Consider the following 21,284-nt stretch of genomic DNA (forward strand, 5'->3'; position numbering starts at 1 on the left):
GTTTGAAAAACTCTTTTCTGCCACCATCACCCTTGTCACGTAGGGAGACAGTGACCTTGAGGGATGCGACTGTTTCTTATGCGGCTGGGTGTCCCCCGTGCACCCTGCCCGGCACACGCTGGCAGGCAGCAATGTTCCTCAGATGAACCTGGCAAGGATGAAGGCGGTACATACACATCATGTTACAATTTTTCAAAGAATGTTGGAATATATTATTGCAGTCTCATCATCACCTCTGCCCAACACAACCTTGAATAAAAATGATTTCAAAATATACCTACGCTATAGATGTTTTCACATAGATAAACTATGTAGAATCATCAATCTCTACTATTTATTAGGTATTTTTCATTCAGCCTTTAACATGTTATGGTGTTAATCATCACGGTTGAATATCAAGTGAATTGTGTTTTGCAGTGAATTTGCAAAATAAATTTTGAGTTTACTTTCCCTTTGGCATTATCCAGTCTGACTCTCTCCTTCCAAGGTTATAATAACAGTCCCGATTTATTGAGCGTTTACTAACTCACAGAGGAGTGCGCTAACTTCCATAAGATAAAGTAGCTGGAAAGCGGCAAAGCTGGAATTTGTCACCTACGGGCTTAGCCACTGTGCCTATGAGTTTAAAAAGAGGGAACGTTTAGAACCTTTGGAGACGTATCTTTTTAAAACCCCTGAAGCTAGTATTTCCCAAACTGACATTCTGGGGACTCATCAGTCCAGTGCGATCGGCCTAGAAATCGGGTGCCACCGTCAAATAGTTTCGGAAAACAGTCCCTGCTTTATACTCTCCTGAAGATTCGCAGTGGATGCCAGCCTACTGAAGCCTCTGAAAGTCCCGCAGCGAGCACCCCTGCTTCACTTTAACTGCTTCTCGGACTTAATTATCCATAGAACAGTTGTATCTTCCAAGGAATAGTTCTTCTAGGAAAGGCTGAGCTAGGCATGTAGACCAAAGTTGGAAAATGGGCTCTTGTAGGATGCATCAGGCCACAGATGGGTTTTATTTGTCCTACACAGCGTCTTAAATAATATTTTGATTAATTGATAACATTTTGAAATTGACAAAGTTGACCATAGTTTTAAGTTATGAGATTTCAATAGAATTCCGTATTTCAGAAATTTCTGAAAAATGGGCAGTTTCGTCCTATATTCCCAGGTGGGATGTCAGTTGTAACTGCCCCTCGAGATGGGCCATTCACTTCACTGCCCAGTTCACCCAAGTCCCCACCCCTCCCTGTTGGTTCCTAATAGTACAGCGTGTGAGTGGTCCTTCACTGTAACACTTGCACTGTTATTTGCTTGTGGTAGAGTTGAGAGTAATTCCATCAGAGACCACTTTGCATCCTTCATAGCACATAAGGCAATTTGAAGCAATTTAGGTGACCATCTGGCTAAGAAACTATAAATCCAGCCCAAGAGTCAGTTTGTCGGCAGGTGTTGAACAGTAAATGGGAGGCATTGATACTTTCATTTATTCATTCAACAAACATCTGAGTGCTTTCTTTGGGCCAGGAATGATTTTAGGGTGGATAGAATGATGTACCTCCTGGGAGCTTTCATTCTAGTGGAAAGACCAGCAATAAACACGAAAATAAATACACAAAGAGTTCCAGTGTATTAAAAGGGTTACAAATGAAATAAACAGAGTTTTGAGAAAGCAGAGAAGAGAGGGGGCTGATAATTAGGATTGGGTAGGCAGTAGGGTCAGGAAGGATTTGGTCTCATGTAAAACTTCAAGAAAAAGGATGTGGCTTTTCTTTTTTATGCATAAGGCCAAACCATTCTTAGAAAATCTGCAACTTAATTTTGGCAGCATTCTAAACAGTTTTCTCACTACTGGGAAGTGTTTGTTAAACAGATGACAAACTCATTCTAGGCTATGGGTTATTTGCTTTTGTATTTTGAAGTGGGTTTTTTTGATGTTGGATATTTTTTTCTCTAATAAATGTAAATTGTCATTATCAGTCTGGAGGTTGCATATGTTGGAACTGATCATAGAACAGAAGAATCTACCACAGATTCTTTTTCTGCCTGATGTGAACTGGGAATCACTCTCCACCCACCCTTTGCCTACAGTAAATGTATTTTTCAATTTTATATCATACATTATAGACTCTATTTAAGAGTGTGCCAGGGCTTCCCTCGTGGCGCAGTGCTTAAGAATCCGCCTGCCGATGCAGGGGACATGGGTTTGAGCCCCGGTCCGGGAGGATCCCACATGCCGCGGAGCGGCTGGGCCCGTGAGCCACAACTACTGAGTCCGCGTGCCACAACTAGAAGCCACCGCAGTGAGAAGCCCACACGCTGCGCAGCAATGAAGACCCAATGCAACCAAAAATAAATAAATTTTTTAAAAAAAGAGTGTGCCAAATCATGTGTTCTTAGGAATATCCCCAAAGTAATTACCATTGCCAAAAACAGAAGCAAGGAAAGAACATCGTATTGCTTAATCCTCGACCCACGCTTCACTTGCCATTGGAAATCAAGTTGCAAATTCACTAACCCCTCGAGCAGAGGAGTTACTGAGACAGAAAATGGAAAACCCGTATTTATAGGAAGAAAGTGTGAATTGCTTTCTCTGATAGATTTCTTTCCGCTGTCCACCTATGACTACAATGGACAACTGGTTGATTTACTCTTTTAACTCCACCGTCTCTGCATCCGTCAATATCATGGGCTAATGAGGCTCTACCATGTCAAGGTGCCATGTTACACTTCTGCCACCAAGATAGAATATGAGTTTTTAATATCCCGAGGTTATGTCTACAGAGTATTAAAACAGGTGGTGATCTTATGATTTATAATAAAGAGCATCCTACCGGATAATTGGTCCAACCTCACTTGATTCAATTAGTATAAGCAGCTAAAATGAACAGTTGCCTCTCTCTCCTCCCAAAAAGAGGAGGGAAAAATAGGTAAGTGGAGCGTTTTTAGATCTGTGTCATGCAGATTCCCCAATTAGGAAACGTGCCAGAAGACAATGAAAATCTAGATTTCACGTTTCAATATTTTTATGTTCTTTTTATTGCCCTCTGAAGTGTCTGATAATTTCTTAACTACCTGGATCACTAAGAACTTTATTTCAACCGTGTCACTTTGGCAGAATTTTAAAGTCTTAAGAAGTTTGAAAAGGCAATTTGACATCTAGGAATTTATTGAGAAAATTGGCAACATTTTATCCACAAGCTTTTTTTTTTAAGTCTGGCTTTGTCTGTAAGAGAAAAGTTGGGAAGATCTGAAAGATCTGATTGCAGGGTTTTTGTACCGATTCTGGTACACCCTTACACTGGACATCATAACAAAGATGACATAGAAATAGAAGTACTGACACGTGAAGACGGTTATAACATGATGTTAAATAAGAAAAGCAGGTTCTGGACTTCCCTGGTGGTCCAGTGGTTAAGACTCTGTGCTTCTACTGCAGAGGGTGCGGGTTCCATCCCTGGTTGGGGAAGTTCCACATGCCACATGGTGTGGCCAAAAAAAAAAAAAAGAAAGAAAGAAAGAAAAAAGCAGCTTTCAAAATAGTATATACAGAAAGGTCCCTTTTGGGTAGAAATCATATTTGCCTTGCCTGCCTACACATATTCATCCTTCCACCCAAAGAGGGGTGTGGAAGGAAAAACTGAAGATTGTTAGTAGTATTTATTTTCTGTACTGGGATAATGGGTTCATGTTATATTTTTACTCTTTGCTCATCTAGATTTTCTCTTTTTTAGAAATAGAGCAAGTACTGTGTACTGCCTAAGTATAAGGAAAATACTACAATCTAGGTAATTTCCTGATTCCTCCACTAGATGGCGCCATGAAGCTTGCAGCATCCTGAATTGTATTAGAAACTGCAGTGGTAACAAGCGGTTTAACAGGTTATTTTCACTCACAGTAATTCCAGAACTGTGCAACCCAGAGCTTCTGTGGCAATTCCTTGCTCAGAAATAACACTGATTTTTAACAGGTATAGCTAATGTGTATTTTGGAAAGAGAAATTTTGCTGTGGATGGCAGTTTTCAAAGTCCTTTCGTAATTGGCCTTTCTTAAGCTTGTGCTACTTGAGTTTTTTCCTTATTTTTGCCATGAGCTTAAAAGATGTGAGTGCATTTTTATCCGTTGATGTGAACTGGGAAGGTATAGTGGGAAAAAATAAAAATACAAAATTAGCTACAGGGGTAGACCTTCCTTCGGTGGTTTTGGGCTTTGTAGTAAAACAAAGTTTAAAACAAAAAAATCCCAACTGCTTCGGAAATGTCGACGTTCCGTTAAATATTACTGGTAGACGTTGTTCTTAGAGTTCCTTCCTGCTTGTTTAAGTAATTTGCTTCCCCTTCTATGAAAATTGGAGGATAATTTTTTATCTTTAAGAATTAACCAAATCCCGTTTTTCATCCCGAGTCTGACAATGCGTGTATGCAGGTGATGTGCTCCCAGAAGAAAAAAAGTAAAGACGTGATGTTTGTCTGGAGAACATTGTTGCTGAGCAAACGATGCCCTTTGTGCCACTGGGGCAAACAAGTGGGAGAGGAAACATAGCTCCTCCCTTTAATCCCAGACAGCATGTGGCTCGAATTTCCAACAGATGGAAAAGAATAATGGGTTTCTGTACCAGTCAACATTTTTTAGACAAATTTTCCTGTGTTAAACTGCCTGTTACACACTGATTTCTTGGTACAAAGATTCAAAATGAAACCGGTATGCACAATCGGTGGGGACATCTAGATGAGGTAGACATCCATCACAAATAGTTCCAGACAAGGCTTTTTTTAGCCTCGATCATCCCGCCTTCACTTGTATTTTCACTTGGACAATGCAGACCTTGCTTAGAGAAAGACGAAAGCCAATTGACAATTTACAGTGGAAAGAAGGTGCCAGAAGTTCCATATGCGTTTTATTATAGGCAATCAAATGAGGATAAGGCAGCACAATTTTTCAACATGACAAATTGTGATCACTTAACTAGTGTTCCTATCTGTTTGCCCTTTGAAGGCAACAGAAAAGAAAAAAATACAGGCCTCTTCCATATGGATGAAAAACAAGCTGACACCATGGACACCTGTTTGCTTAAAAAGAAGTTTCCAGATATTTCCTGGAGAACTCCTATGTTTCTATCTAAAATTTCTGTTTTCTGAGAATGATCTGCAGGCCTCACGAGAATAGCAAAGACGTATTTGTAGTTAAGGACAAAGATCCTACAAATAACCCAGTATTTAAGGCATAGGTCACAAACTGGTGGCCTTGGGCTGGATCGTCTTCCAAACTGTGTTGAGTGTGGCCCTCTGGATGTTTTTTAAAATTTGGAATTAGTCACCCACATTTTGTTTCAATTTTAATTTTTAATAGATAATACATTCGCATGGCTCAAAATAAGAAATTATAAAACAGTATACTTTGCTACCAATGCCACCCGCAATAGATAATCACTGTTTGTATTTTTAAATGAGTCTTTCTTGAGCATATATAAGCAAAAGACAAGTATAAATTCACATTCCTTCTTTTTTAAGCAAATGGTAATATCTGTTCTATTCCATGCTTTTTTTTCCAGTTAACACTACTTTCTATATCTGTACAGCTTCCTCATTTGTAACACTTGCATAGTTTTCCAATGAATGGATGTACCATGATTTATTTACCCAGGACCTTATTAATGACAGTTGGCAGTTTTCCAAACATTTGCCATGACCTCATTGTAGTGAATAAGCTCGTGTATTTGTTATTTCACACTTACGTGAATTGAGGTTTAAAATCAACTCTTAGGAGTGGAATTTCTTGGTAAAATAATATGTTCTTTTTAAAATTTTAGTTGATAATGCCAAAATTTCAGCCCTCCATCAGGACTGAAAATAGTATATACTTCAATCAGCAAAATATGAGGGCCATTGAAAAACATTTGGTCATTTCCAGTTTTTAGCCATTACAGTAAAGTTTTTATAAACATTTATGTATGGGGTTTTGTGTGAATGTCAGTCTTCATTTCTCTGGGGGAAAAAAAAGCCAGGAGTATAATTGCTAGGTTATACTGGAGTTGCATATTCAAGTTTCTTAAGAAACTGCTCAGCTTTTCCTGATTGGCTGTACCATTGTGCCTTCCCATCAGCAGAGTATGAGTGATCTAGTTGTTCTGCTCTGCATCCTTGCCAGAATTTGAAACTGTCACTGTTTTTCACTTTACCCATTCTTTTTTTTTTTTTTTTTGGTGGTATGCGGGCCTCTCACTGCTGTGGCCTCTCTCGTTGCGGAGCACGGGCTCCGGACGCGCAGGCGCAGCGGCCATGGCTCACGGGCCCAGCCGCTCCGCGGCACGTGGGATCTTCCCGGACCGGGGCACGAACCCGTGTCCCCCGCATCGGCAGGCGGACCCCCATCCACTGAGTCACCAGGGAAGCCCCACTTTACCCATTCTGATGGGTGTGCGGCGACATCTTATTGTGGTTTTACTTTGCATCTCCCTAATGGCTAATGAAATTGAACATCTTTCTTGTGCTTATTTGCCATCTATATCTTTTGTCCAGTGAAATGTCTCTTCACGTCTTTGCCATTCTCTAATTGGATTGCTTGGTTTTTGTTTGTTTGTTTTACTATTGAACTTCGAGAATTGTTTATTTATTCTAGATTCTAGTCCTTTGTCAGATAAGTGGTTTGCAAATACTTTCTCCCACTTTCTAGCTTTTCTTTCCATTAAAAAAAAATTACTTATTTATTTGGTTGCACTGGATCTTAGTTGCGGCACGCGGGCTCCTTAATTGTGGTATGCAAACTCTTAGTTGCGACGGGTGGGATCTAGTTCCCTGAGCAGGGATTGAACCCGGGTCCCCTGCACTGGGAGCGCGGAGTCTTAACCACTACGCCACCAGGGAAGTCCCATTTTTTCCATTTTTTAAAATAGGATCTTTCACAAAGCAAAATCTTTTAATGTGAATGAAGACCAGTTCATCATTTTTTCCTTTTATGGATTATGCTTTTGATGTCAAGTCTAAGAACTCTTTGCCATAGATCCTAGAAATTTTGTCTTATTGTTTTATTTTATTTTATTTATTTATTTATTTTTTTGTGGTACGCGGGCCTCTCACTGTTGTGGCCTCTCCCGTTGCGGAGCACAGGCTTCGGACGCTCAGGCTCAGCGGCCACGGCTCACGGGCCCAGCCGCTCCGCGGAATGTGGAATCTTCCCGGACCGGGGCACGAACCCGTGTCCCTTGCATCAGCAGGCGGACTCGCAACCACTGCGCCACCAGGGAAGCCCAATTTTGTCTTACTTTTTTCTAAAAGGTTTTTTTTGTTCTGTTTTTTGTTTGTTTGTTTTTTGACCTTGCTGCCCAGCATGTGGGATCTTAGTTCCCTGACCAGGGATCAAACCCGTGTGCCCTGCAGTGGAAGCACAGAGTCCTAACCACTGGACTGCCAGGGAATTCCCCTGAAAGTTTTATACTTTACATTTTTTATTTAAGTCTTTGGTCCATTTTGAGTTAATTTTTGTATAAAGTACAAGGCTTAGATTGAAGTTCTTTTTTTTTTTTTCCCTCCCATGCATGTCAAATTGTTCCAGCACCATTTATTTGAAAAGATGATCTTTCCTCTATTGAATTGCTTTTGCACCTTTGTCAAAAATCAGTTGGGCACATTTGTGTGGGTCTGTTTATGGGTTCTCTCTTCTGGCCCAGTCAACTATGTGTCTGTGCTTCTACCCACCAAGTACCACACAGGCTTGCTTACTATAGCTAAATAACAAGGCTTGAAATCAGGTAGGCTGCTTTTTCCCTCTTAATTCTTTATTTTCAAAATTGCTTTTGATATTCTAATTTCTTTGACTTACAAATTTTAGAATAATCTCATCTATTTCTACAAAACATCTTGCTGGGATTCTGATAGGAATTGCATTAAACCTGTATATCAACTTGGGAGGATTGACATCTTTATTGTGTTAAGTCTTCTAGTTCATGAACACTGAATGTCTCTCTGTTTGTTTATATGTTCTTTAATTCCTTTCATCAGTATTGTATACTTTTCTGCATATAAGTCCTGTACATATTTTGTATTTCATTTTTGGTACAAGTATAAATGGTATTATTTTCTAACTTTTTGACATGTACCTGAAATATAATTTTTGTGTAAGTTTAAAGTGTACGACTTGATGATTTGATACACGTATATACTGCAAAATGATGGCCAGAGTAGGGTTAGTTAACAACTGCATCACCTCATATGATTTCCATCTCTTTCTTGTGATGAGGACAGTTAAGATCTACTCTCTTAGGAACTTTCAAGTATATAATACAGTGTTGTAAATTATAGTCACCATGCTGTATATTAGATTCCCCAGAACTTATTCATCTAATAACTGGAAGTTGGTACCCTTTGACCAACATGTCCCCATTTCTCCCACCCCCAGCCACTGGCAATCACTTTTCTATTCTCTATTTCTATGAGTTCAGCTTTTTAAAATTTCACATATAAGTGATATCATACAGTATTTGTCTTTCTCTGACATTTATCTCTTAGCATAATGCCCTCAAGGTCCATTCACGTTGGCACAAATGGCCAGATTATCTTCTTTTTCATGGCTGAATAATATATATTATATACAGTCTTCTTTATCCATTTATCTGTAGACAGACACACTTGTTGTTTCCGTATCTTGGCTATTGTGAATAATGCTGCAGTGAACATGGGAGTAGAGACATCTCTTCAAGATTCTGCTTTCATTTTCTTTCCCACGAGTGGGATTGTGGGATCATATAGTAGGCCCATTTTTAATTTTTTGAGGAACCTCCATACTGTTTTCCACAGTGGCTGCAGCAGTGTACGTTCCCACAAACAATGCACAAGGGTCCCTTTCCTCCACATCCTTGCTAACATTGCTATCTCTTGTTGTGTGATGATAGCCATTTTGACAGGTGTGAGGGGTAACATTACACTGTGGTTTTTATTTGCATTTCTACGTGTTTGGCTGGTGGAGGGCAGTTATTGTCTACAACCTTTTCATCACGCTAGACTGGCCCTGTCCTTGCCCTTTGGTTCGAGCAGGTTTTTCGAGAGGGTTTTCTTCGGCCAGTGTCCATCGGTGTTTCCAGGTCATTGGCTTCTCCAACTCCAAGTCCAGGATGTCTGCGGCGAAAGGAAAACCCAGGGAATTCATCACCGTCGTGTTGTTGAGGTGCCTAGCTGGCCTGCCTTCTCCTCTCCACCACTCGGAGTCCTCTTCTGTGTGTTTTCTACATAATGTCCAGGATTTTCCACTGTGTCTAGTGGGAGGAATAAGGGAAAGTCTATGTCCTCCTTCTCCCTGGAAGCAGAGTCTTACGTTCTTTCTTAAAACCAGCCGAAGAAGAGAAACGTATTTCACAAAAAGGGCTCAAGTGCAGGTTGAGAGACCATAAACTCTCACTTGGGAAGAGCCCTGGGCCAGCAAGCCAGCTCCCTGCCCTGGGCCAGCAGGGTCTGTCGTCCCTGAGCCGCTCTCCATGTCTGGAGACATCACTGCCCCGGGGGAATCAGGGAAGCATCTTCACAGATGCCTGGACAAGATGCCACAGGGCTGAGCAGGAAGTTGAGGGGCCCCTCCATTCCCAGAATTCTGTCGAACTGTGTCTCCTCCAGTCCGAGTTCTCTATCCTCGTGGAAGAAATACTAGTAGTTATGTCCCTTGCTCAGAGGCTCTCCCTCCCGGCAGGTTTTCCCTGATGGCAACTAGACCCACGGGACTGCCCGGCGTTTGACTGATTTGTTTCCTCTTCAGCTGACCTCCCTGTGGTTCAGTTTATCTCCAGGAAGTTCAGTAATGCTCCCTGTGTGTCCAGCCCTGGGATCACAGACAAGAATCATGCCCCCTGCTCTCCCATAGGAAGCTCCAAGTCTGGGAGCTGGGGGGGACCAGATGCAACCCCTTCCATTCACTGTGTGGTAAGCACTACAGAGCCCAGGGGCTGTGAGACCAGAGTGCCTCCGAGCAGCTGACCCAGCCGGGGGGGGGGGGGTCATACACCCCCCCCCGAATAGATGCCTTCTCCACCTGCATGCAGACTTCTTAGAGAATGTCACTGACTGTCAAGAAGTAGCGTCACCCTCCATTCCCTCGTCTTCCTCATTTTCTCCCTTGCAGTCTTACTGCCTGAGTCTTCTGTGTTACATTTATTGGCTTATCTGTATTTTTGTTTGGTTCTGTTTTTCTCCCCTGCTAGAATTTCAGCTCCGTGAGGATAGGCCTGTGTCTCATTCACCACTGTGTTCCCAGTGCCTTGATCGGTATGAGGCGCCTGTTAGATATTTGATCAATAGCTTTTATCCTAATGCTTCATGATGTCATAGGCAGATCCCAAACCTGGCAGTGATTCAAAAGTCCGGCTCAGTCCAACTTAAAAACTTCAGTCTTGTGTCCGTTTTAACATTCCATCCCAATTCTTTCTGACATCAAACTCTGACGTGACCATGGGCTGAGGTCCTTGAGGTCTGGAAGGAGTAGGATTTGCTCTTTATTTCTTCTCCTCCTCCCTCAGGTGTGCGAGTTCGGGATGGAGGGATTGAGGGAAAAGCGCTCTATTCGTTTGGACCCCTGCTGTCAGTATCCTTTCTTGACCATCTGTATCTTTTCTGTCATGGGCGCCCAAATGAGGTCTGGCTCTGGGTCATAGGTGGGGCCTTCTCCACCTCGAAGTTCCGCAGTAGAGCTCTCGGCTGCTCTTCTGCTACTGGGGCTCTTCGCCCCATACTCCACCCCCAGCCCAGAACCCTTCCACCTCGACAGCGCCTGCTTTATAAGCTGCCGCCCAGCAGATTGAGAGGAAGCTCAGTGTGACTCAGGACGGTCTTCTCTAACCACCTTGCCTTTATCTGTATCTCAGTTGACCTGAACAATCTACCCCTGAAACGCTCCCCCACCCCCACCCCCACCTCATCCTCTCCTACATGTTTTTTCACGCCCTTTCCTCTGTCTGAAATTCCACGCCATCCTTCCCCTGCCTCCATACGTCGACCTGTAGCTCAGGCCCCAGGGCCGAGGGCAGACGCTGCCTCCTCTTCAAATCTTCCTTGTCCCTCTAGTTCAGCTGTCCTCGACCTTGGTGCACACCGGAGTCACCCAGGGGCCCTAAAAATATCGATGCCTGAGCCTCACCTCCAGACGTTCAGATCGAATTGGTCCGGGTGGCGTCTGGGCATTAATACTCATTGAAAACGCCGTGCAGGGCTAAGTGGGCTAGTGGAATTCTTTTAGCTTTTTATCCGAGTACTTATCCCTCTCTGCTGGCCTTTATCCACTGTGAGACTGGAAGCGTCTCGAGAGAGGAACGTGTCTGATTCATTTGTGTTCATCTCACCGGGCTCAGAACAAGGCTCAGTAACTTAAACTATGATAGTAACAGCAATGACGATAATAATAACAGCTAGCATTCACTGCACGTTTACTACGTGCTACACATGCTAAACCCTGTCGATGGGTTATCCCATTTACCCCCCGACAGCTCTGAGAGGCAGGTGCTACTGATTTTACCCTTTTACAAATGAGCAAACCCAGGCCCAGATGTCAGGGAACATGCCCAGGATCGCACTGGTGTGAAGTGGCCTCAGAGCCCGTGCTGATGTCATGCTGCCTCTATACACTTGGTACATGGTCAGAATTCCCCCATCAAGCTATTGAGTGAAGGTGCGTAAATGAGTGGTTGGAAATAAATAACTATTTCCTAGGCAAATAGCTCCATCAGGCCTAGTGGGGCACCTCCTCTCCATTAGATTTCGTCCTGGTACCACTTTCATGATGGCTCATGTTCCAAACACCTGCTTGATGATTTATGTAATATTCTTTAAATTAATTAATTTATTTATTTATTTTGGGCTACATTGGGTCTTCGTTGCTGCGTGCGGGCTTTCTCTAGTTGTGGCGAGCAGGGGCGGCTCTCCGTTGCGGTGCGCGGGCTTCTCATTGCGGTGGCTTCTCTTGCTGTGGAGCACGGGCTCTAGGCACACGGGCTCAGTAGTTGTGGCGCACGGGCTCAGTAGTTGTGGCTCGTGGGCTCTAGAGCGCAGGCTCAGTACTTGTGGCGCACGGGCTTAGTTGCTCTGCAGCACGTGGGATCTTCCCGGACCAGGGCTCAAACCCATGTCCCCTGCACTGGCAGGTGGATTCTTAACCACTGTGGCACCAGGGAAGCCCTGATGGATGTAATATTTTTCATTAACCATTTTATCTAAAAATTTTCTGCTCAACTTCATCCGAGCAAAAATATCCATTGTACCCAAGAAATATCTTTCCAAACAGCACTTTTAAAGACTAACCTCGGGCTTCCCTGGTGGCGCAGTGGTTGAGAATCCGCCTGCCGATGCAGGAGACACGGGTTCGTGCCCTGGTCCGGGAAGATCCCACGTGCCGCGGAGCAACTAAGCCCGTGAGCCATGGCCGCTGAGCCTGCGCGTCCGGAGCCTGTGCTCCTCAACGGGAGAGGCCACAACAGTGAGAGGCCCGCGTACCGCAAAAAAAAATAAAAAAAAAAAAATAATAAAGACTAACCTCGTGCGTGTATGTGCACGTGTATGTGTGCATGGGTATGCACCACCTAAAGTAAAATCACCACCCCTGTAGGTATACCACACTCATCTGCTATCAACAAAATTTTCAGTCATTCTCCTTATCAGCCTATTTAACAACCTGGATCCGAATCATACCTAGGAATTATAAGAAGTTCCACTCCTTAGAGTTCTATTCTAATATGAACAGTAAGTTATATTAGAACCTGTTTAAAAGTTCATCTCAGGGCTTCCCTGGTGGCGCAGTGGTTGAGAATCCGCCTGCCGATGCAGGGGACACGGGTTCGTGCCCCGGTCCGGGAAGATCCCGCATGCCACGAAGCAACTAAGCCCGTGAGCCATGGCTGCTGAGCCTGTGCGTCCGGAGCCTGTGCTCCGCAGCGGGAGAGGCCACAGCAGTGAGAGGCCCGCGTACCGCAAAAAAAAAAAAAAAAAAGTTCATCTCTTCCCAAGTAAAACACGTTTTGCCTGGAATTAACTAGAAAAGCCGAGAAGCTTGTTAAGGCCATGGCTTCTATCTGCGTTGGGCTTTATGAAGTTCCAGCTCTTTAAGAGGCATCTCACAAGAAGCACTGCTCCATTTAGAGGGAGTGTTGGGGCTGAGGGACACCCTGTAGGATACAAGCATTATTATTACTTTTTTTTTTTTTTTTAATTTTTAAAATATTCACCGAAGTGTGTTTATGCATTTTTATCACTGTTCCACAATAACCCCGTTTTTAATGCAGGCTATTCTGGCCCAGTCCTTGGCATTAGGGTAACCCACGTGCCAAGTGAGTGTGCGGGAGGAGGTGGTCTAGAAACTCAGAGAAGCGAGTAGGTTTCATGAGTGCTGTGGCCCAGAAAGACTTCGGTGGAGAAAGTAAACTTGAGCCCGAGCCTGAAGAATGAATGGGTTTGAGGTGACCTGGCTTGGCCCAAGGTCATGGGAGTGAACGTGAAAAAAGGAGGACATTCAGCATGCATCCCACCCTCCTGGGTGAGTGAGAGAGGAAAATCCGTCCCAATAGCACATTCTTTGCACAATTAACTCCCAGATCCTGAAAGAGGAATTATTATTTTAAAACATCAGTACTTTTTTTTTTTTCAGTTGATACAATTCACCACTGCGGGGATTGTGGGAAATCAAATAGAGGCATCTTCCATGATTAAACTGGAAGACCACAAAATATTGGCATCGTACATAACCTCTGTGCAGAATTGGGAGAAAAGGGTTTTTGTTTGGGATGCAACGTGCACTGCTGTGTTTGTTAGCCTCTGGCTCCAAACAATGTCCCTCCAACTAACTGCAAATGCTGATTATGTTAGAAAGAGGGGGCGGGGAAGGAAGAGTGACTCTCATAAGCTCCTGATTGTTCTACACCCCCGTGGGCAGAAGAAGTATGGCTGGAATTAGGGGGTAAGGGAGACAGGGGCGCGAAGCTAAAATATTACTTTGAGAGTCCACATTCAACAAGTTGCAACCATGAAAACTCTGTCTTGTTCCTAGGACATAGCTGACGGCACGGGAAAAGGACAGGAAATCCCAACTGTGAGTTGCTCTGTCCCCGGGGTCCCTGAAGAGCTGGAGATTGCAAAGGAGGACCCCCAGACAGAGAATAATAATTCCATCATGAGCTTCTTTAAAACTCTGGTAAGCAGTTTCATCTCCTTTTCTATTCTATTCCTCGGTTTTATTGCTCGAAAGTTTTGTTAGATCTAAGAATGATGCATACTTGAATGTTATTGCTCTAAACGGCTTGATGCAGCTGGGACGTTGGAGAACAGGGACAAGATGTGCTTCGTAAGGGAATTGGCTTTCAGTGAAGGAGTCTTTAGTTGCTGAGAACTGTGAGATTAACTATACAACATGAGCTGTGTGGTAGTAGAACGCTACTGCAACTGGATATCTTATGGTCATTGATCATAAAAATAATTGGAAAACACTTCCTTGAGTTGCTGACCTATCAAAGCATTTTTGCCACTCAAATGGCAAATAAAACTGTAGAAATCACTTTCTGACTTGTTACATCTAAAGCTCCCATTTGACTGGGTGGAGTCAGGGACCCACGTCTTGCATTGCTTGCTCCTGTCTGACTCTTCAGACCCCGCAGCTTGGCACCTGCCAGATACTCAAAAAAAAGGGCTGAATGAGTGCATGTATAATTAAACAGACAGCTCCAAGTGTTTGGGCTATTCCCAAAGACCAAGACCAACTTCAAAAGCTAAAACAGAAAAAGTCAACCAAATGTGCCACAAACACCAAAGGGTTGTACATTTGTTTGGATTAGTGGTGGACTTGTTGGAAAGTGTGTAGCCATCCAGGAGACAGTTCTGAATGTGGTCAAGCTCTTAGTGAATGTATAAGGTCTGATGCATTTCATTATAAAATATCAACTTTGTTAACTTATGTATACTTAGGTATTACCCAGAAGCCCACGGGTTCCTACTAAATTAAAAGGACTTCTCATTACATTCCTTTCTTGTAGCGTGAAGTGGACCACCCTAAATAAAAATGTGAAACAGGGACTTCCCTGGTGGTGCAGTGGTTAGGACTCGGCACTTTCACTGCCGGGGCCCAGGTTCAGTCCCTGGTCGGGGAACTAAAATCCCGTAAGACGCACTGCACAGCCAAAAAAAAAAAAAAAAAAAGAAAGAAAAGAAAGAAAGAAAGAGAAACACCCTACAGAGCTATGGTTTTTAACATTCGGTTTTTCTCAAACTTTTAAGGTTTCGCCTAACAAAGCTGAAACAAAAAAAGATCTGGAAGACACGGTAGGTCATTTGAAGTGTGTTTGGGTTTGGGTTTGTGTGTAGAATTGGATTTGGATTTATGTATGCGTCTTTGTTTTTTGAATTTTGTGTGCGTGTGATGTACATATACACATATATACATATTTAGCAATTTAATAGTGCTGTTAGATTGTCTTTAAAATGTTCCACTTACGTTAATGGTATTTTAATGAAAATTTTGGCGGGAAGCTTGAAATACGTGCCAATTCTGGCTAAATAATGTCATAAAAACCAATTTCTTATACAGAATAAGAACAGAATACTAATAATTATATATCATCTTAGTCTTTATAGTTGTGTGTAGAGAGACCCAGGGAATATGGTAAAAGTTAGCCACTGGAAATGCGAAAGTCGTGAGACTCAATTTAAAGCAGATGTGAGCTGCTAGATTTTGGTTTTAAAAAAATATGTCTTGCTTTGTTTTTCATGTAATTTGAACAAAATTAGTCTCCACTGCAACGGCAATTGCTTGGTGGCCTGAAATAGTCACCAGTCGACACTTGCCAAATGAAGGAACGTGTAGAGGGGTTAGGATGCCCTAGAGACTGTGTGCTTTTTCGCTCTCATCCTAGAAATTCAGCCAGTTCCCCTCAAAGTACGTTTTGTGTGGAATGACTACTTTCTAGAGATGTTTCCCCTTTGCACTTGAGAGAACCGATTGCCTTTCGTAGAACACGTGGTTTAAATTTCACGGGAATCGTGAGGGAGATTTAACTTGGTGACAGATAAATGTCTTGTGTCCTCCTTTTGATAACTGACAGTGCTTTGAAATGCACTGGGACCAAACAAATGGCTTGGCCAACCCAGCATATCTGCTCCCCATATTGGAAGGGGCTAAGTTGTGAAAAGGATCCTAGAATTTGTCTCAGAAGACCTGTGTTCGAGCCGCAGTCCTGCTACTTGATAGCTGTGTGATCCTAACCTGTCTGAACCCAAATTTCCACATCTGTAAAACTGGGGCAATAAAAATTCTACCTCCCCAACCCCAGGACTGAGTGAAGGTGTGATAGTGCCTGGTAAACCATGGAGCGCCCTTCAAATGTAGGTGACCCCTATTTCCATAATCACAGCAGGACAGACTGAACACCAGGATTACATCTGTATTGTACTGATTGGTTCCTCTAGAATTGTCTTCTTCCATTGAAAACCAGATATATCTGAGGTATCTACGTGCATTTTCCCATAAGGTTATTTATTTGCTACAAGACAGCTGGGGTCAAGTTCAATGAATGGTTGGGTCCAAATGTTTCTCTTTGGGTTCTGTGTCTTGCGTTGTTGGAAATCACATAGTCAGCACAATAGGCTATAAACAGTGGGGTATGTGGGTGTGTTGTGTGGCTTCCCGAGTGACCTGATGCCCTCACTCCCTAGCTGCTCACGTATCAAGACTCTTCCGCCACTCAGAATGTGGTCCCAGCTGAAAGTACCTAGTGGTAAAAATCTCATGGCCCTGCCCAGAGAGCTATGCGCTCATTGCTGATGGAACTGGAAGTCAAAAGCGGGTTTTGTGAATGTAGGTTGTCCGTACGCCCACAAACAGACCTCTTTCTACCAACCTGGTTCTCATACTTGCCTTCTTGACATCTTTTCTACTGAAGTTCTTGGATTCATGCTTTTGAAATGTCAACACTTTTCTCCATCTTCTCAGTTGGCTCTGGGCAATTTTTAGCACACTCCACTGCTGCCCACACAAAATCCCCTGCCATTTGTGACTTGAGTCAACAATTCTGAATGGTTGTAACTGGGCTATTTTAGTTCCAATTTCCCCTCACTCTGGCTCAGTGGACTGACTCACTCTAGAAACATCTTTTGCCCAGGAGATCTGCCCATCTAGAAGTCACTTGAAATTTTTGTGGGTGATACTGCTTCCCTGAAGTTTCTAATACTGAAAAAGAGATCAGTTTGAGATTGAAAGCCATTTTAGTGGCAGTACTTGACTCCAGGATGCAAAAATAAACCGCTTGTCTTCAGGTATTTTTTCTTCTGTTTCACGTGGCAATAGCATTTAGATTTTTAAAAATCATCGGGTTGGGACTGCATTATCTTTTTTATTTTTTAAATTTTTTCACCTGGATATTACATGTCCTGTAGGCAAAGCTTAAATATCTTGTCATTGTCTTTAGCAAATGGAGCTGCATTAATCTGGGTCATTTAAATAGGTTGCCTGTTGAAAATCAACATGTACCTGAAATAGACTGTGAATTTGCACTTTAACCAATCGTCTTTGAGAGTTTGAGAAAGATAAGCATTCACATGATGTCTTGTGATTGGTAGATGGGGGTGATATACGGGCAGCTAATTGACAAAGTGGATTACCGCACTTAAAAACAACAGAAAAAAATGCACTCTGTTTAAAAACAAAGTTCTAAGCTGTGACTGCTGTTGCCCAAAAGGCATCTAAAGCAGAAAGTGTCTGTGACGGACAAGCTGAGCAGAAGACATCCGAGATCCAGGCTAAAGGCACCGAGAAAAAGCATCTGCATAGCCCCAGGCTAGGACTCGCCTTTAGAAAATTCTTTAGGCATAAGGTCTGTATCTGGTTAAAATAGGAGGAAAAATAAGAACCCTGGTCTTCACCACAGGACACATGTGCGCATCCTGTATCCAGCCAGCTCCACTTCAGTGAAGACAGAGCCTTGGGCGGTAGAGATCATTAGAGGGGAATTAAGTACTCTGTGAATCAAATTTCAGAGATTTTAAGTCTCCGTAATTGTAAACATGTCAGACTACTTTCCTAGTGCGGACCAGGGTTCTGAGATTATTCTTCTAACCTAGTGTTTCCCAAATGTTGAGTAAGTTTGCATACCACCTTCATCGTTTTTGGCAGATATGCCACTGTTTACTTGATATTTTTATATTGAAATTGACTCACTTCCTATTTAAAGATATCTGTAAAAGAAACTTTGTATTACATCACCCTTGGAAAAGCAGATCATTTTTCATAAGAGGAATGTACCATTATATGGGCAATAAAAAAAAGAGATTACATTCTAGCTGTCTCTCTTGTGTTAAGCTCCGAATCTGTTGCCCTTTCTAGCTTTATGAAAAGGCAATTAGGCAGCAGTAGGGAAATGTTAAAGATTTCTCTACCAGCACCAGACTGAGATTTTCCCCCGAATGGTCTTGGAAAGACGAGAACTGAAAAAGCAAAAGTATTTTCACGATTTTAATATTATTTAATATCATAGCACAATCTAAGGCCGTCTCTGATCCCACCAATGGTATGCTTGCTACACTTTGGGAAATGCTCTTCTAACCTCAAGATAACAATTCTATCTTCCTGTAGTCTGTTCCACCTCTTCCCTGGATTAACTAAACTTATACTGAGCCCAAATGGAAGCCCAGGCAGAACAAAACAATGAATGAAGGCAGAGCAAGTTCTGTCTCCACGTTCTTGGGAAGTAAAGGCAACAGAGAAGTGAGTTTGGGAGATTTCACTCTTCTCATGTCAACGAAAATGCCATTTGTTCGACACCATCAACTAAAAGGATCCCTGACTTGGGCCAGCACGCTTCTAAATTTGTTTGAAACGTCCACCACTCTCCACTACGTTGAATGGACTTATTTGAAAAACTTCCCCAGCTGGCTGTTAGAGCCCCAGGATTGTGTATGCAAATAAAAGCTCCGTAGAAAGCTCTCCCAGCGGAATCTATATTTGCATAAACAAACTATGTTATGAAGCCACCCTTCAATTTCCATACAGGGTTATTTTGTCGTGTAAGGAGACAAGGGGGTGCATGAGAGACACTGCCATGGGGGAGGGAACGTTAAAAAGTGGTACCACTGTATGTGGGCGACAGTTTGGTAACCGCCAGTGAAATGTGCCATGGCTCTGGCACAAAGGAATCTAGCTGAATTCCCACGGGTGCTTCTGTGAGTAGGGGGCCTTCAAAGTTTAAGACGCTATGACTCCCCCTCCCCTGACGCCCACAGATCTGCATTTCATCACGACATTCATTTTGTGCCTCCAGAATCTCTCCCCTCCCACAAGTGGACCACCCAAGTTCAGTATTCCTGGGGCTTCCCCAAATGGTTGGCTTCACATCCTGCCAACGGAGTTGACTTTTGGGGTAGGAGAGGATTCTAAAACCACTGGCACGATGGAGAAGAAACGACCCTTTTTCTGGGATTTTGTAACACAGACCTGAGGTTTTGCCTTGAGTTACATTCGGTCTATTTTTTTACGTCAAAGTAAGGGGACAATTCCCAGATGTTCTTAAATTCTCAATTATACAGCAGTGTGGTATATCTCATTGGCTTTTACCTTCATGCCTACGACAGTGTTTTTCTTTTCCTCAATGGGTTATTCTGTCATCCAAAAAGATAGGAAAACAGGGCCATTAAAATTGACCAGCCAGGGCTTCCCTGGTGGCGCAGTGGTTGAGAGTCCGCCTGCCGATGCAGGGGACGCGGGTTCGTGCCCCGGTCCGGGAGGATCCCACATGCCGCGGAGCTGCTGGGCCCGTGGGCTGCGCCCGCTGGGCCTGCGCGTCCAGAGCCTGTGCTCCGCAACGGGAGAGGCCACAACAGTGAGAGGCCTGCGTACTGAAAAAAAAAAAAAAAAAATTGACCAACCAGAGTCCATCAATGAACCTTGTTGCATGATTATGGGAGATGTGACACTCATCCTCCTTGATTTCAGAGTGACCTAGGACAGAAAAGAAGACATCCAAGCAAATTCAAGGATAAAACATTAACTTCTAGTTTTGCTCTTAAAAAAAAGTACAGTGGCTACCAATTCTGGTTAACTCCTCTGTTCATTTCTTTGTATGTCAATTTTCCTTCCTATAAAAAGAATTTGCTTAGTTTCAAAGAGGAGGAAAGGCTGATGTTAATCAATGAAATAAGTTTATTATTATAAATAATAAGGGGGTCAGCGTTTCTTTGCTGAATCTGAATTTTTTTTCTTGGCTTAATCACATGCAGTTCCTCAGAATAAAACCTTTTCACACGACCTGCAAACGTTGGACATGACACATGCATACAAAGCAGGACATTGTTTTAGAGTGTCTTTGCCACGCCCAGAAATGTCCCCCTCCCCACTCAGGTTTGCTCAATGCCCACCCTCTCCGTAAGGCAGCTAGAATAATAGCAGCTACCTCACAGGGTTCATAAGCTTATGCCACACATTCATTGTTTTTTGGTTCTTGGTACAATGTTTCCGTCTTACTAACACGTCCCCTCTCCCACACCCAAATGTGAAAATGATGAAAACTTCTTGTGGAAGAAGGTAAGGTCATCTGATATGCAATCTCCAAATCTAATACATTCGAATTTCATGGGTAGGGTTGCCAGATACATGACAAGTACCCAGTTAAATTCAAATTTCAGATACACAGCAAATAATTTTTGAGTCTAAATCTAAGTATGTCCCAGGCAATATTGGGGACATCCTTAGGCAAAAAAACTATTCTTTGTTGATCTGAAATTCAGATTTAACAGGATATCCTATAGTCTCACTGTTATTTGCTAAATCTGGCAACCCTACTCAGGGCAGTGTCTCCAAAACACATGGATAGAATTTTCAGTCTCCTCCGTAATGCAGACAAAGAGTATGAATTCAGTTGACGCTGGCAGAACACCATTTGGGGCACTTCTCTGGGAAACGAGGAGATGAGTAGGCAGGGAGAGGTTGACTAATGGACTTCACAGCCCTGTAAGGAGGGGGTGGGCGGACGGAAACATGACATGGCAGGACGCTACGTGGGTAGCTCTCTGTGGACCCTCTCGTAAAATTCATTTGTTATCTGTTTAATGCCTGTTTTGAGCCAGACACTGGGTCTGATGGCAGGTAGGCACTTAATGGTGACTAAGACATAACAGCTCTTACCGTCACAGAACTCATACTCTGGCCAGAGAGATGCACGCTCAACGGTTACCCCGATATATTCGTTATATTATATTACTATACATATGATAGAGTCACGTCCTTGTCACGTTTTTTGAAGATCTCAGGGTGTCTTCCCAGGGCAAAGAGGATTGGCCATTTCCCAACAAAACTGA

At 43.0% G+C, this 21,284-nt stretch overlaps 1 protein-coding gene across 22 annotated transcripts in view; it reads left to right on the plus strand.

Moving 5' to 3' along the window:
* The window catches only part of BCAS1 (brain enriched myelin associated protein 1), a 110,020-nt gene that overhangs the window by 48,775 nt on the left and 39,961 nt on the right, over window positions 1–21,284 (plus strand). For 13 of the 22 annotated variants that reach the window (XM_067011925.1, XM_067011933.1, XM_067011924.1 and 10 more), the window contains 2 exons: window positions 13,999–14,142; window positions 15,219–15,263. In XM_067011925.1, coding sequence (XP_066868026.1) covers window positions 13,999–14,142; window positions 15,219–15,263 — 189 coding nt within the window. Of the gene's footprint in view, window positions 1–13,998; window positions 14,143–15,218; window positions 15,264–17,674; window positions 17,810–21,284 lie in introns of all 22 variants that reach the window. The other 9 variants (XM_067011917.1, XM_067011927.1, XM_067011916.1 and 6 more) reach the window with 1 other exon arrangement.

Source organism: Kogia breviceps, chromosome 14, assembly GCF_026419965.1.
Source record: "Kogia breviceps isolate mKogBre1 chromosome 14, mKogBre1 haplotype 1, whole genome shotgun sequence".
NCBI lineage: Eukaryota > Metazoa > Chordata > Mammalia > Artiodactyla > Physeteridae > Kogia > Kogia breviceps.